Source organism: Corylus avellana, chromosome 4 (genome assembly GCF_965113065.1).
Source record: "Corylus avellana chromosome 4, dhCorAvel1.hap1.2, whole genome shotgun sequence".
NCBI classification, from domain to species: Eukaryota; Viridiplantae; Streptophyta; class Magnoliopsida; order Fagales; family Betulaceae; genus Corylus; species Corylus avellana.
Genome location: NC_142493.1, coordinates 32954926 through 32972655, shown reverse-complemented (window position 1 = coordinate 32972655; position 17730 = coordinate 32954926). Strand labels below are relative to the sequence as shown.

Here is a 17730-nt window from a genome sequence, read left to right as displayed (position 1 = left end):
ATCAAAAAATATCAAAGCCTTTCCGCATATTAGTTTCTTACTCATATTACGGCCATACTTTTGACCAATCCCTGGCCTATTATTATGCCAAGTAGATCAAATACATTACTAATTAATTTGTCAATTCTATTAGCATCTTATTTAGATTAGAGGAAAATTTATCGTTCCCAAGAAGCAAAGAGGAATAATTCCTATTATATTAAAAGTTTAAAGGAAAATGCTAGCCTTGTTAGGTATTCTTCTAATGTTTTTCTGATGTCCTTTTAACTATGATGTGGTTTTTAAAATGACCAATAAATTAAAAATTAATAATGATAATCTCAAATTTAATGATAATTTTAAAAGTCACATCACAGTTGGGAGGAGACCAGGAAAACATTAAAAGAATATCTAGCATTTCCCAAAAAAACTAACAAGAAACAACTCACCCATTTTATTTATTTATTATTTTTTTTTCTGGTAACCAAAAAATTTAATATACCAACCCACAAAATAATATGGGATCATAGCGATTTCAAAAAATGCGATTTAAAAATGTGGTAATTTTAAATAACGCAGTTAAACGTTTGGTAAAATCGCAGTTTTGTCTCTAAAATCGCGTTTAACCTTTAAAATTGTGCATTTTATTAAAAAAAAAACTATTTTGCCTACGATTTGAAAACACAGATTTTATACGTTTTTAAATTGTAATTTTTTTAAAACGCAATTCCAAATGATCTGTTGTTTGTGATTTTGTTTAAAATCATATCGCATCATAAATCAATGTTTTGAAATAAACATAAAACATCATTAATGTGTCGCTTAGGCTGCCCTTTAAAATAATCAGATTTTTTTAGTAGCGGGTAGCGCAAAGCCCGGCCTTTTTTTGAGCTCAAAACTAAGAAAGGCATTATTTGGGACTGAATTATGTTGGCAGGCTTATTACAAGTCAAAAGTCCCAAATTATTGTTTATTTATTTATTAATTTTGGCATTTGGATGGATTGAATTATTAGAAATGGACCAAGACAAATGGGATGTCATCATGGCGATGAAATTCCTATCTCCAAACATTATTCTCTCTATTATCAATAATTAAGATGGGATGGCGTAAGGAATAACAAAAGAATTTGTGATGGGTTTCGTATTGATGATGATGATGATGATAATAATATTGCTCGCAACTGGAAATAAAATCAAGTCAAACTCATCCATTGATTTCCAAAATGTCGTTATTCATTCATCTGTATAATATGGTCAAACATTTCCCATATATATATATATATATATATATTTTTTGATGACGATCGATGACCCATGCTAATGCAGGTACACCTGGAGATCTCCCATTGCCCAAGTTGGTTTCACACCTCTCCTCCAGCAATGATTAGGAAAAATACTTGGGAGTACTGCGTGGCCACAGCTTTTATTATAATTTGTTTACAAATTGATTTTGTGAGTGTTATCCGATTATTAAAAGGTCTTTTAGAGCCCAGTCAGTGGCTACTCTTTTGGGCTTAGATAACAACAAAGCCCACACTCTCAGCTATCATTTGCTAGTCCGAGCCCATCAAGTCTCAAGAGGCCCAAGCCCTTACCTAGGTAGTGGCGAAGAAGCAAAGAATAAAACCGGTAAGTCCCGTAAGTGGGGGAGAGAGACCCGTACTTTAGGGGCCCATGTGACTTATAAATATAACGAAAACATGTCGTTTTTCTTTATTTATTTATTTTTATTGACTTAAGCATGGAAATATCATCACACGAATTCCCATCGATCCTCTCTGACTTTCTTTGTCCTTTCCTACATATCTCCAAAATCGAGCGTGTTTAGGTGCAGTAATTGTATCAACAACTTTCAGACAATAACTCGTTTTGTTTTGCTTAGGAATTTTTATTCACTGGGCTCACACACTTCTTTCTCAGATAATATTTTAAAAGATTGCCCTTTGCAGGTTCAATTCAAATTGAAGACTTAGACAGCCCACAAAATCTGCCAGTATTAATTATTTAAGGAATTAGAAAATAATAATAATAATTTAGGGTTCGGTTTAAGGATTTTTTGTATTTTATTTATTTCTATTTTGGTATTCTTCTATGTTTTTCCAAATTTAGGTTGAAAACAATATCGTCTTTTCCCGTTTCCCCAGTTTGCCAAAGGGGCATTTTACATCATTATGCTATTTCTTCAGGTAATAGGACACAGTACAGCAGAAACTCCCTTTTCCCTTTACACCGATCCTGCAAATTTTCAGGTCAAATAAGTACTTTCAAACAAAATTACAAAAAAGTATTCCACTTGAGGGTATGATTGAAAAAAAATGATAACATGTAAGAAAAAAAAAAAAAAAAAAAATCACTTTTCGCTACACAAGGAGTGCATTCCGGGACGGACCAGGTTTCAATTTAGGGAGGGACTAATTAACAAAAAAAAAAACATTAATTTTTTTTTTTTACCTTAAAATATATATATATTTTTCCTAATTTTTTTTCTTGTGATTTGGGGGGGACTAGGGCCACTCCCAGTCCTCCCTGAGTGCATTATTAAAGTCACATAATGAAATGAAGGTCACTAGTTCGAATTTCCCTCCCCACTCTTGTGCGGACATGTCAAAAAAAAAAAAAGTCACATAATTTTAAAAGTCATAACTGCAATTTATCAAACGGTTAAGAGCGTTATAAAAAATTGAATTTTCATTAATTATATTTTGGAACCGCTATTTTTTTTAATACCCTCCTTAAAAACTCATCTTATATCTATAATGATTTTGATCGTAACTTCCGTATTTAGTTTGTTCCTTTTTCCTTTTTAATTGTTAAAATTCATGCATGTCATTTTTTTTTCCTTTACTTTTCTGTTGGTACCATTGCGAATATTTTAGAACCCAGAAATAGAAAAGGATAACGATTGAAAATGGACTATACCAGCGAATTAAAAGGGTTTTTAATTGCTGGGATCATAATACCAAGCCATTATTCTAGAACCCGAAAATAGAAAGAAATTATAAAAAAAAAAGAAAAAAGATGAATATGGCCCCACACCTGCCAGTTAAAAGGGTTTAAATTGCTAGATTTGACCAACGAAAGCATCTCTCTCTATTATATAAATATAATATAAGATAGTGGTATGGTTATGAACCTATGGTCGAGCCAACATGCTTAACAGAAACAAAGACGGCTAAAAAAAAAAAATTCAACAAAGACAGCTTAATGCGTGCCTTACACGACATTTCGCATGGACATGCCCTATGCCAGCGATCTATGCACCAAAGGCAAGGCCTTCTATTTCACCCGCTAATTCAATTCAATTCATTTCGGTGAAATCGAAGATATAATTTGTAGCATGGAATTTTCTTGATAATTATATCGAAATAGCTCTGTAGACTATAATTACTCATATTCAATTGCCTGAAAAGCATTGCATAAATCCACAAATGCCCTTTCATAAATACGTGGAAATGTGTTTGTCATTAGACGACTTCTATGCGATGAAACGTGTCTCGAAACAATGGGAATTGGCCAAAAGCTTTTCTTATTTGGTGAAAAGCCACAGTAAAATTTCAAAAGCACCTAACCTTGCAACCATTGTAATTTGGCCGAACAATTTAGTATATTTGTTAATGTAACATAAAAGTAAAACAATTTGTGTGCTTCAAAGGGTGTTCTATGTTAGGGTTAAAAAAAAAAAAAAAAAAAAGGCAGAAAACTTCCTTAACAAACATAAGAAGACAGAATATAGACAGCCAGGCTCAAAAACATACTTTAATAATACATAAAAGAGTTTTAAAGCCCAATTAAAAAGCAATAAAAGCAAATAAATTAAAAGGAAAACAACATTATTCTATGAACACAAAGAAACCTCTCATTATGTTGTGGGAAGTGAGAGCCACGAAAATAGGACAAACGAAATCCAGAGGGCCAATCATCCACAGAAAAAGACGTAAACTTGGTTTGTAAGCCTATAAAATGTGCAGAGAGCGTGAGCGTGACAATAAGTGTCCTCTTCACGCGCTTATTACTGCAACATAAAGAGAAATAGTAATGGGGGTAACGTCAAAGTACACCTCATTCTATTCTTCTATAGGCTGGGTTGGACTCATAGACTCATAGTGGAGCTTTTAACTAACAATCCTCTCAGCAGTCCCCCCCAGCAATCGCACCAATCAAACGCGTTACTCTTTCCGACACCACACCGAATAATCTCCCATCTCCACTCTACCAAGGTACCAAAAAAAAAGGAATAAAAATTCATTGTCGGCACCAGATCTGCACCACCCATTTCCACTCACCTTCTTCTTCTTCTTCCTCTTCCGACTATTGCGGTTGCTTTTTCACTTTTGGGTTGAAAAAGGAGAAGGAGAAATGGACCCGGAGCAACGCCGGAAGCGAAAGCGGATTGGGCGGTTGTACTCCCAGGGCCACTACCTGTCACTTAGATCTTTGATTGTTTGCTTCTCCTTCTTCATCTTCCTACTGTTCCTGTACGTCGAAAGGTTCTCGATTGGTTCGGTGTCGTTTCGGCCAGTTCTCAGAGCCTCCACCACCTTATCGCTTTTGTCCTCGTCCACGAGCAGTTCGATTCTTGATTCTATCAGCAAGAAATCACTGCCCCTGAGAGTTGACGATCGGGTTGTCTTCCCCGACCACGTGCTCCTCATGGTGTCTAGCAGAATCACTGATAGCCAAGACTTGCAGTGCGTGTACTATGAGTTCTCCAACAGTTCGAGCGAGATTCTCGGCGTTCAACCCGTGCTGGCCACCGACCAGTACGACGCGTTTCGGTCGATCGTGAGGTGCCCGCTCCCGCCGGAGAATCACTCCGCCGCCGGGATAGATCTACGGAGGCAGCAGAGCAGCGAGGTGGGGGAGTACGATTGGTCTGTGAGGGCTAATCAGACGGCGCATTGGTGGGAGAAGGTGGCCTACGAGGCGGTTTTGGATGCGAACACGGCGGTTGTGTTCGTTAAGGGGCTGAATCTTCGGCCCCATAAGATATCGGATCAGACCCAGCTGAGCTGCCATTTCGGATTTGGTAATTGGGGCAGAGACGAAGGGTTTGTGCTCACGACTGAGGCCGTTTCGGCCTCACAAGAAGTGGTTCGGTGCTTGTTGCCGCGGAGCATTAGGAGTAACCCTGAGAGGGCTCAGGGGATTAGGGTAACCGTTGGTCACGCTAATGCTGATTCCGATGCTGACGCTGACGCTACTGCCAGACCTCCTATGCCTTCTGTGGCTAAAATTTCTAGTTACAAATCTGAGGCGGAGAAGAGGAATCCGCACAAGCATGAGCTTTGTGTGTGTACCATGTTGTGGAACCAAGCACCGGCGCTTCGGGAGTGGATTATGTACCACGCCTGGCTGGGGGTTGAGCGCTGGTTTATCTATGACAATAATAGCGATGATGGTATTGAGGAGGCGATTCAAGAGCTCCAGTTGGGAAACTACAATGTTACTAGGCAGAGCTGGCCGTGGATTAAAACCCAGGAAGCGGGTTTTTCGCATTGTGCTTTGAGAGCAAAATATGAATGCAAATGGTTGGGATTCTTTGATGTGGATGAGTTCTTCTACTTCCCAAAACAATTTAGTTACCCCAAAGGAGACGGAATTCCGGGTAAAAATTCGCTCAAGGCCATGGTTTCGAATTTGTCATCGTCTCCGAATATCGCAGAGATCAGAACGGTTTGTCACAGCTTTGGACCATCTGGGTTGAGCAGGCCTCCGCCGCATGGGGTGACTGTTGGGTACACTTGCCGGCTGCAGAAGCCCGAGCGGCATAAATCTATAGTGCGCCCGGATTTGGTTGATATTTCTCTTCTCAATGTGGTGCACCACTTTCAGCTTAGGGAAGGATTCAAGAACTTGAATGTGCCTGAAAGCACTGCTGTGATAAACCACTACAAATACCAGGTGTGGGAGACATTTAAGGCCAAGTTCCATAGAAGGGTTGCCACCTACGTTGTTGACTGGAAGAAGGACCAAAATAAAGGGTCGAAAGATAGGGCACCAGGGTTAGGGACTGAGGCCATTGAACCGCCAAATTGGCGGCTACGCTTCTGCGAGGTTTGGGATACCGGCCTGAGGGACTTTGTTTTGGCCTATCTTGCTGATCCTGCAACTGGGTTGGTGCCTTGGGAGAGGTCTCTTCAGTAACAGATACAAAGTCAGGGTGATTGCAGCTTAGTGCCCCTGTAGAAGATATACCAGCAGCCCACTTATTCTTTTCATTGTTTTTGGCTTTTTATAAATGATTTTTTTTTTTTCTCTATTGTTTTTTTTATACATGCCACTAATTCATTACAGGGATCACACACAGTTGTAAATTTGTGACAATATGAAATGAAAGATTTTTCATTTTTGTTTATAAACTTGTTGAATGATTTATTTCTCCTTTACTTTGTTTTATGTTAATGGTAACGTTTTACATTAAAAAAGGTACAGAACAGGACAATTCTATTTATAAAAAAACTGGGAGGATATAAAACCCTAGTATTTGGCCTATTACATAACTCCATACAGATACTCTGAATAGTTTAGCGAACAATTTGTGAAGCATATAACTAGAAATGGACAATTGCTCTCTATTTAATTTTCTGAGCAACTAGAAATCGACAAGTACTAGACTTGTTTTGCAACTAAAAATGTTGAAGAGCATGATCAAGATGCAACCTTCACAAACTCAGAGAGCTCCGGCGAGGTTTGAAACATACTCCTCAGAAACTACTAATGAATCTGATATCCCTCTTTATCTCCCAAGTTTGGAAGTGTCCTCGTGTACAGTTCACTAGAAATGGGAGATCAGTATAACTTCTGGTCAGTTCAATCACTTTCATTTTTTTTACAAAAAACCAAAACGTGCTTCTGGTCAGTTCATTTGCATTCATATTTACGTGCATTCTTGAATAATTCTGAGTACCTTTTTATCCTTCAGAACACTGATATCTAATACGTTCATGTTAGAATAGAAAGTGCAAAATTTTGAACAGAATCTATTTCAAAGAAACGCAGTGACAGTTGCTTGCGAAATCTGAGAAGGACAAATTAAAGTATACCACCTCAAAATAGAGAGAGAAAGCGAGAGAGAGAGAGAGAGAGAGAGAGAGAGAGAGAGGGTGTCATCTAGTGCATGTTGAAGTGATTTTGAAGGAAAGGATAAGGCAAACAACCTGACAAAGAATTTTATGCTTTAACTACTGGGCAGGTGAAGCATGATTAGAGCAGGTGATGTCAAACGGTTGAATTGAGGCCACAATTAACTTATTCGGAAAAGAGTCTTATTTGCCTCGAATACTTCTCAGAAGAAACAATTTATATCTATCACATTAGGGATGAAGCTAACCCATGAAATAAGGCAACATATAGAAAGCATCTTAAATAATTTAGCACCTATGTTTAAAAGAGTTCTAGCTGTCACCAACAAGTTGGGAATTTAACATTGGCTCGAGTCTTTGGTTTGCCACTGAAGTTCAAAGCTAGCTAGGTTGTTATAGGTATATCCAGACATGGAACTAGGGGAAAGGACAAGAGTCAAATATACAAGCAGTTAACTTACAGACTATATTTTGTAAATGGGATTAGACCTTAGTTTTCATAATCCATTCTACAAATTCGCATTTTAACGGAATTTAAAATTTCATATCAATGAGGTCTTTAAGAGCAGAAACTGCACTAGCATTAATATTCTATTTTCATTTTTGGGCTTTTATCTTTTAATTTTTTGAGTTTGCTCAACCAGAATTACAAATGACAGGAAAAACTATCTATTGGAAATAGAGGGAAAGATGCACTTTAATATAAAGCCTGCACCCACTTTCTTAAAGTAATCAATTGAAACTTCAAGGATAAAATTTTCCTGAAATGCACTAAAAACAGGATTGAAAAATTACCTTGCTTAAAGGCCTCAACAATCTTTATACACATATGAAAATGGTTAGCTTCATATCAGTACTTCTTTCAAAGTTGATCTTGCACAACCAATGGTGTGTTTCTAACATTCTTCGCAAGTGTAGCATCCAGCTTCTCTCCGATTAATGTAATCCACGCCTGTTATTATTTAGATATTACTACAGCAGCTATCAGAGAAGAAACAAAAATCAACTGTTCAAATAATTTATTAGATTGAGTTTACAAGTTTGATCAACCAACCAGGAATAATGAAGACATCTGATTCATAAGAAAAAAAAATTTAGCAACGTGCCAATGTGCATAATCACATGTATAAAAGACAAAATTTAAGGATCCATTCAAATGTTGATTTAATTATTCTCTACCAAAGAACCAAAAATGATCTAAGATTGCAGAAAATTGCAAGTATAAATTGATCTTTCCACTCTGACGGAGGAATAGTGCCTATAGAGATCAGAATAATTTGTGACTGAAGAGAACATGTAAAATTGACCTAACTACGTAAGGCTATAAATTGATTTGATCAATAGCCCACGGTCACCCAATTTCAGCCAAGGGATAACTACAAAATACACATAAGAACTCCAAGGTTTTCTAGTAAGAGGACAGCCATGGCTACCTCAATTTCATATTAATTTTTTATTCAAAAACTAAAGGTTAATACCCAAGATCTATCATGCCAAGCATCTCATGAGAAATAAGTTCACAATTTTGGGAGAAAACCCGGGTGGGATTGGGAGAGGGGGGTTTGGAGGAAGAAAGCAGTCACACAGTTTTAACTCTCTTTAATCAATGAATAATTACCACAGAGGTTAAAATTTGTAAGCTAAGAGAGAAGCACCTGGTCGGAAGTTGTGAAACCCCTAATTGTGTCACCGCCAATTATTGCAATTCCTTTCTCTCCAAGTGGTTGCAGAAGCACTGCCTGGCAAAGTGCAACTTGTATAAGTGAAACTTTGAAATTAATATTTTTTAACCATTGGGTTGCCTAGCAAAGTCAAGTTGAGTCCAAGCATGACACCTGTGTATTTGAAGGCAGAAATGGCAGCTCGGACTTCCCAGGATAAAGAGATAGGTTGGCCAAGTAGCTCTCTGTAAAATTAGGTCAAACAGGTTTGTTTAAAAATCATATGTTTTGGTGGACATCTTGCCAAGTTTATGACATAGTCAAGTACTTGAAACCTCCAACGAACAATATGAAGTTCATCCAAATAACTTACGCGCCCCAGATTTTATAACACCCTGACAGAGTGATCCTTGCATTAATTTATCGGCATCCACGGCCACAGGCTCGCCATCATCAATAGAGTATCCAGCTGCAAAACCAATTTGAAGGACACAATGGCTATCATAAACAACAATTAGAGACCTGCAGCACGTCACCTCTGACAGAGATTGCCATACCCTGAGAATACGCAATGAAAAGAAAGGATTAAACAGACAAGCAGACTGAATAATTTTATATCTGCTAGTCAACAAAACCACCCCCCCCCTCTCCTAACTATTTAGATCAACTCCCTAGTCCATAGAAAATCATGCCATTATTTGAAAGAAACAGGGATTCACAGCCTGTAGCATTGAACTATAATGTCAAATTGAGAAATCCATTTCACATTTTAAACTTAACTAAAACCATCCTGTCTTTTGAAAATTAGCACTGTAGAGATTAAAATTATTTATTTGATATGAATTATCTCTCCATTGATAGTCTGTTATAAAAGTGGTACTCATTATTTTGTAACATGAAAAGGTTATAAATTTAGCAAGAAAGTAGAAACCAATTAAGTCTAAAAAAAATTAAAGCAGATAATTTGAGAATGAAGATCATATTGAACAATGTAGAAATGGTGATATAAGGTGCATTACCATGTTAACTCAGAAACAACAGAATCAGGGAGATGAGAATATATTCTTCGACATTCAACCCCTTGAGGACTTACCTGAAATTAAAAACAAACTAAGCTGGAAGGTATTGAAAAATAGATCTACCAAAACAATCAGCTACATGAGAGGAAAGCTGAGGTTGAAAAAGCAGATGGGATGCCCTCACCACAGATACAGATTTTGGTCGGATTGACAGCCATACCAGACCAGTTAGGATATTGGTGACAGCCAATCCAAGTGTCAAAAGATCAGCTCTTGACTGTGAACTGCAGGAAAGATATATCTCACATGATATGTAAACTAATATATAAAATAGAAAAATGTAAGACAGTAACGCTGAACTCGGAACAGAATAACTTTGAGGAAGTTCTATAAAATTAAAACACAAATCATGTACAACTCAAAATCTAAAATTAGCACAATTCATTGAACTTTTATGCTTCCAGGAAAAAAGAAGAAATGAGTTCCTGATTCAAAATTTGGCGTGTCGGTGCTTTGAAATTGTACACAACCAATCCCAAGCCCGGAGAAAGGAGGAAAGTTGTGACATGTTGACAGCCAGTGCAAAGTTTAGTCACTTTTCATGAATGTTCTAGCTTGACTTCAAAAATGCTAGAATCCTAGTCATGTATGCATGTTTCAATTGGGTAGTAATTTTGTAGAACAGTATCGTGACTCCTGCTCACTCTTTCCATGAGAGAACTGCAGGAAAACCTAGAAGGTGATAACTGTGTTGACCTGACTTATATACATCTTTCTCCTATTTCCCCTATTATATCGTTATTCTCTTCTTTCCATTCTTAAAGGAAAAACACTTGAAATGTGAGGCTCAACACATGAAATATTTAAGTGAAATGAAAAGTGAATTATGGGGAAAAAGTTCGAACTTACGACCTTTGTTCCGATACATGTTAACTTATCATTTATCCCCAAAACTTAAGCCGATAGAAAATCTAACAAAGAAAAGAGTCGATGACACACACACAGGAGAAAGCACTTGCTTTAGGGAGTGTTTGAGGTTGAAAATGGAGCTGATTAATTTAGAAACAAAATCAACTCATACCTCCGAAATTCCCTTCAAATCTTCTAAGAACTTTGGTCCATAACTTTTAAATTGCTTTCAGCAATTTTCCAGGATCATACCATAGAAATTTATATAAAAACTATGACATGAATTTAGCTAGAACTCATTATCTCCAAAATCCAGTCACCATACACATTGCACACCACAACGACATGCACATATCATACCAATTTCACTACCTGATTGGTAAGAAAGAACATTGATCCGGAATTGAGTAAATAACATGAGAGCTCAAACATGACCAACAGTGGCTAAGTCACAAGTTCTCATAAACGCTGAAATTTTCGAAAATTTACCGAGAGCATTACCTGCTAGCATCAGCAACAGGAGCAATGCCCGAAACGGTGCGGTTAAGGAGAACAGCCAGCAGCGACGCCCCTCCAACGCAAATAGGCAAGCTCCGGACGACGTCGTCGTTGTTGGATACCCAATCGGCGACCCAATCCCTCCTTGGCTTTGGCCCTCTGTAACCTCCCTGTGAATCTGAAGAAGAAGAAGAAGAAGAGGAGGAGGAAAATGCCCTAAAGTAGAAGAAGCGCGGGAAAGTGGACCTAATACGACGACGCAGTGAGAGCTTGGGGTTCCATGGAATGGGACTGTGGAGGAGACTTCCCGCTTCCATCGAAATAAATAAATAAAATGAGGTGTTTGTTTCCTTTTCAAGGTAGAGATAATACCATTTCATAAAAAATAAATAATAAATAAATAAAAAGGGTTGAGATAATACGAAAAATAATAATAATAAATTTGGGCATTTTAATGAGTGTTTTTTTTTTAAAAAAATAAAAAATAAAAAAACCCAAAACAACTAACTTTTAAAATTTGGTCCTAATAAATGGTTGGAATCGTGATTTTAAAATTTGGTTGTTTCATGTTCGTGACTGGTAATAAGCCTTCCAACTAACTTTTTTTTTTTTTTAATGAGTTGTTCGAATTATGTAAAATTCAGTTAAACAACCCAAAACAAAGAAAATCACATCCCAATTTTAAGTCAAAAGTGTCTATTCAATCTTCTTTCACACAAATCTGGAAGCCACTAAAAAAATGCTTTCTTAACTAGTATAGACTAGGTCATGCGTTAAGTGCTGAGTATCGTGACTGAGAAAAGCTTGCCGGCTGAACACCAAATTTACTTGTGCCTAATGATAAAATATTAATTAAATAAGTAATTTTATTTATTTTTTTATCAATTTATTGTTATTATTATTATTATTTTTATAGCTGGTGACTTCATATTGTATTGAAACATGGTAACTCCCTTATTTCAAATTAAAATATTTGATGTCTCATAATTTATTCAAATTTCATTCAAAATATCCAGTATTTTTTTTCTTTTTCTTTTAATACGTCCACACAAGGGGAAAGGAGAGGGTGATTGAAACTAATGACTTTTACTTTATGAGGAGTGATCCTTAGCTGATTGAGCTACCATTGAAGACAAAACTATTTAAAACCCCGTTTGGTTTATGAAATGGATATTCCATTAGGAAAATTAATAGGTATTACTCGGAATTGAATAGGCTGGAATTGAATAATCATTCAAATTATTTAGTTTGTTAGCAACATATACTTCATAATTAATTGGAATTTAACCAAGATTACTAAAAAGCTTATATGATTTATAATTTTTCCAAAACTCAAAAAAAAAAAAAAAAAAACAAACAAACAAACAAACAAAAACAAAAACAAACAAACAAAAAATGGTTGAAGGTGTAGTGGCTGACCACCCCAATAGGTGGTGCTGGGTGGTCGGCCACCCATAGCAAGCACTGGGGGTGGCCACGCCACCCCTAGAGGACCTCGCTGTGGCCCTTTTGGGGGTGGCCAAGACCACCCCCGGTAAGAATCCGAGGTGGTATTGGCCACCCTCGATTTCACTGGGGGGTGACGCGACCACCCCTGGTAAGAATTCGAGGTAGTCTTGGCCACCCTAATTTCACCAGGGGTGGCAGGGCCTTTTGTGGGTGGCCGGTCACCCACAAGATTTTTGTTTTTTTATTTATTTTTAAGTTAAAAAAAAAATAATATAGTTTTTTTGAAAAACCTTGTCCATTCCGTCATGAATAGCTATTCCTCTCATTTTTTAAAAGGAATAGTTATTCATTGTAAGATTAGTTATTCTCGTGAGAATAACTATTACTAAGAATAGGACCATACCAAAAAAAAACACTATTATAAGAATCTATTCCGCAAACCAAATGAGCCCTAAATATTATGTTTTACGCGTAAGGAAAGTGTTATATTACTTCAGATCCACATAGTTTATAGAATACTTTAGTTTGATCTAGTGCCACTACTAACAATGAAGATCATCACCTCATTTCCATTATCAAGTTACAACATGACTAGAAAGATAAGCCCGTTTCATAAAAAATATATTTGATTTTATAATTTAAATTTCCATTCCATCCACGAGAACCAGTGGATTGAACTCTTGAATTCTAGAATTGTCGGCGCAGCCATGCACTGTTGCACTTAGAGGTGAAAGTTTAGAACCGCTAACCGCTTTAATTGCTAATCACTAACCGCCTTTTTAAAATATAATATATATTTATATTATATATATAAATATTATGTGATACATAACAATAATATAGTGGTAAGTATTCCCTTTTGTCATATGGGTGACTAGGGTTTGATCCCTGCCCATGATACTTTTTTTTTTTTTTTTTTTCAAAGTACAAATTTGGTATTTCTTTTTTTGGCTCATAGAATTTTGGGGAAGCAATCGCCAGCCCACTGCCCACCTCCTTTCTTCCTTCTTTTTCCCCTCCCTTGCCGACGCTACCCTCTCCCCTTTTCTTCTCCTTCTTCCATCTTCTTCTCTTTCTCTATTTAATCTCCTTTACAGAGACAGAGACAGAAACAGAGTGAGAAAGAAAAAGAGGCAGGGAGAAAGAGGGGGGGATTTCGAGAGATTGAGAGAGAGGGTGAGTGATCGACGAGAGGGAGAGCTAGGCGAGACAGAGAGGGGTGAGAGTGCATAGAATCTTTGCATAATCTACACTCTATTCCCTACGTGATTCTTGAAATAGAATATTGTTATGCTTCTCTTTGGAAGAAAAGAACTTACGATTGTTTGAGTCTCCATTTAGGCTTAGCAAGAACACCTTAGAAGGAAGTATTGAAGGTTACAATGCGAAGTTCTTGGTGGTGGCTACTGGTGAGAACTGTGAGGGTTTTAAACAAAGCATTTGATTTGTTTGAAAAAAAAAAAAAAAAAAAAAGATTGTTCATTTAGGTGGAAAGAATGAAGAATTTGTTCGAGCCAGTGGCTCATCCTCAATGTAGTCTGTAGAGCAGAATTCTTCATAGTTTTCCCACAAAACTAGTTGTCTCACATTGTTCAGCTAAAACAACCACTCAACATTTATTATCTATAAATAGGATGGGTTAGCTGGAAGCAAACGCACAACTTGGTGCAAGCCCATGTGCAATCTAGCTGGCTTTTTAGTTGTGTTAGTTTATTAAAGTTTAAAATTTATATAAGCAAAATTTTTGGCCCATGTGCAAGCTAGTTGGCTTTTTAGCCAAGCTTGAGTACTCGTGAGTTCACGCTTGCCCAATGAACTTTTCTTGGTGAGTTTAGCAAAGTCCAATTGTTTTTTATTTTTTAAATTCGCCTACTAACCGCCTAGATTGAGAGCATTTAATGAAAATTTATCTCGGGTCCATGTCACACCACTCTACTTGCAAACTTGCCATTGAAGCTCGTTTTTCATGCCATGTGCCCACATAGTTAGACGCCAATGACCTTTTTTTTTTCGTCTTTTATTTTCTGGAGAACTTTTCTAAGATAAGAGCACTTTGTTTATCATTTTTATCGCAAAACGTCTTTTTTACATAGATCGGATAAAATTCTAACGTTATTTGCATCCGAGAAAACTCAAACTTTAGATCTAATAGAAATGGGGTTTTGATGCCAATGACTATTACCTAATTGCAAGCCAAAAACTGGGTTAGCATCCTCCATCTTTTCTGTGGATTCATGCACCACATAAATATGCAGAGAATTAGTAACCTAACCAAGAGGGAAGCTAGCGCCGAAGAATCAACATTAGAGATGGTACGTACAATTGGGGCGCCCTAGCTGGCTAATTAATTAACTGTACAGGTGCGAGGTGCCACTTTATTTTGTTGGGTGCTTTTATGGGTGATCCATCTCCGTGTGGAAAGAGAGTAATGAATGTTAGTGTGATGGATTGAAGGCTCTTCAACTGAGACGACTTTTTAGGATATCTTGAAAGAATAATCAGCAAATTGAACGGGGCTGGGCAAAGAAAAGGAAAAGATATTCGAATTGGACGGATCTGATCATCGCTTCAAAGGCATCCCTTACATCTCGGATGGTTCTTGTTCACCAATCCGAAGACAGATGTCCCATCAGAGATGGTAACTTTCACAAGATTGCTGGCTCCACAGACATGTTGATTGAATGGCTAGTGATTCTTGGATAAAGTCAGCAACTTATCTTAAGAGGATCATATGACATGCACCTTATCTTTGCTTATCACGATCACATTTTTATTCCTACCACATGCATTTGAAATTAAGGGTGTGAAAATTTGTATTCGCGATTTAAATTTAAGTAGTATTGAAACATGTGTATATAATTATAAGTTAATCTAATTAGACTTATTTAATTAATCAAGTCAAATCTTTTAACCTTAATCTTTTAATTTTATATTGGGTTTATGTTGAATCGACGTGACATATCAAAAATTGCATATCATTAACTCATTATATCATGTGTCGGGTTCAAGTTGTATCAAATTATGGGTATAAGAATACATATGTCAACCCTAACCCGACTTATTTAATTATACGGGTAGGACTCTTCAACTCTAATATTTTAATTTCGTGTTAAGTTTGTGTCAAGTTCGTGGGTTGTGTAAAAAATTACCAACCCTACTTGAAGTAGTTTAACAATTGAAAAACCTAATTGACTCCAATTAACACATATTCTGATTGTATAGGTGTTTCATTAAATTGTATGTGGAAATTGATTTGACCTAACAAATAATAATCAACTAAATACACATATGCAATGAACATTAAAGAACACAGATATTTGGTTACAAAGAGAAAATCATTTAGAGAAATATCTAAATATAAAACCTTTCTGGGGCAGCCAAACTTAGGAAATCACTCCACTATAAACGAATAAGGATTATAAAAAGTTCACACTTACAAGACCTTTGCAATTAAAACTCTTTTGCATAAGACAAGCGACTCACTTAATTTCTACTATAGTAGCCATTTCCAAAACATCTAGTACAATTTTTCTATATGATCTCCTTCAATGGAACTCCGATTAACTTCAAGTATTTAATAATAGAAACGAGAATGCGATTTCTCACCTTTACTCTAAGAGAGATCCAAACACTCCAATTTGATATTTCTCTCTCTCTCTCTCTCTCTCTCTCTCTCTCTTAGCTCACAGTATTCGCTCTCTAAATATATGCCTAATAATGTGCATTAGGATCGTTTAAAAAGAAATTCGCACAACAATTAAGCGGTCATGTCCGGACAAGGAGCTCACAGTATTCGCTCTCTAAATACATGCCTGATAATGTGCATTAAGATTGTTTAAAAATAAATTCGCACAACAATTAAGCGGTCGTGTCCGAACAAGGATAAGCATGTTTGGACACGAATAGGGTTATATATGCGTAAACCCTCAATGTTCGGACAACCAAGCTCAGTGTCCGAACAGGCCAAGTAAAATGGACTTTCTGTAAATGATGTCTGGACAGGTCTTAGATCTTCAAGTTAAACTTTTTGGAAATGCTATCTGGACACTGCTTCTGGCTGTCCAGATAGGATGCTCATTTTCATTAGTTTATATATAAATCGAATGTGTCAAAACATAAACTAATAAGAATGAATATTAACATTTGAATCAACAATCATTAATTTTACTGTTACATTATTCCAACCATTTAACAATTATATAATTGTCTACTAAATCATTCCTCATATATGATATATATAGTGAATGCAAGGTTTAAAATAAATTAGATCTTTTGTTGCGTGGATTAGAGGGTCAAAAGGATTGAATAGTCTTTCATAATTTAATGTGAAGTGAAGAACGACAATGAATGATTGTGCTGGTCCTGCTGGATACAATGAACAATCCCCCCCTCCTTAGCATAGTCTGCGGGATAATCATATGATTACAGCTGATATTTTGAAGTGACACAACCTCCTATTGTTTTCTTTTGTCTTCTTTTGAGTTTTGCTAATGTTCCTTAGTTTACTTCATGAGATCTTAAGGTACAAATTACTGATAATTATTATTATTATTTTATTTTTTAAATTTGTAAGAATTCTTAGGTTTTACGTGTTTGCTTGCGTCATTGGTCAGAATTAATACTCATTATCTTCTTGCTATGTTGCTTGTATCACATAATGTCTTTGTTGGCACGTCTTACCTAACATATATTTTCTAATGGTAATTTAAAATAGGATTTGTCGTTGTAATATAGTATATTAATCAAGTGGCTCAATAAATATGTAACCCTACTAGGCATTATCATATATAATTGACCTAGTCCTCAAAGGTTGAATTGATAAAATATCTTGTCTCCTCTCTTTTATTTCTCTCTTCTCTAAATTATTTTTTTTTCACAATCTTTTTATTTTTTATTTTTTATTTTTAATTTAATATTTTTCTTACCCACCTCTGAAAAATTAAATGCTATCAATGGAGTTAGACCTCAAAATACTCGTGCAAAGTTTTTTACTTTTTTAAAAATTTTAGTGAAACTGAAAAAGATTATGCAAAATCAGTGAATGATTAAAGTAATTGGTAGCCGTGGGTTTTTTGTTGTTTATTAGCTACAATGGTCAATGAGTTGCCAAGCTATATCCAATAATTACTAG

The 17730-nt window shown here is 36.2% G+C and overlaps 2 protein-coding genes across 4 annotated transcripts; one reads left to right on the top strand and one right to left on the bottom strand.

Moving 5' to 3' along the window:
* Positions 1–3777: 3777 nt before the first annotated feature.
* Positions 3778–6347, top strand: LOC132177577 (glycosyltransferase family protein (DUF23)). Its single transcript, XM_059589952.2, has one exon. It carries the CDS (start codon positions 4338–4340, stop codon positions 6123–6125), a length of 1788 nt encoding a protein of 595 aa, XP_059445935.1. The 5' UTR covers positions 3778–4337; the 3' UTR covers positions 6126–6347.
* On the bottom strand, positions 6108–11467 carry CCB4 (cofactor assembly of complex C). Of its 3 annotated transcripts, none has more exons than XR_009439783.2 (8): positions 11154–11467; positions 9928–10027; positions 9744–9817; positions 9098–9282; positions 8899–8969; positions 8719–8802; positions 7859–8015; positions 6108–6161 (listed from the first exon to the last, which is right to left on the bottom strand). XR_009439783.2 is itself a non-coding variant. In XM_059589953.2 (7 exons), the coding sequence occupies exons 1-7, from the start codon at positions 11465–11467 to the stop codon at positions 7926–7928; spliced, it is 918 nt and encodes a 305-aa protein (XP_059445936.1). In that variant the 3' UTR covers positions 6407–7925. The 3 variants fall into 3 exon arrangements, 1 of the variants encoding a protein (XP_059445936.1); XR_009439781.1 differs by lacking the exon at positions 6108–6161 and adding an exon at positions 6407–6756; XM_059589953.2 differs by lacking the exon at positions 6108–6161 and having other exon boundaries at positions 6407–8015.
* Positions 11468–17730: the final 6263 nt, after the last annotated feature.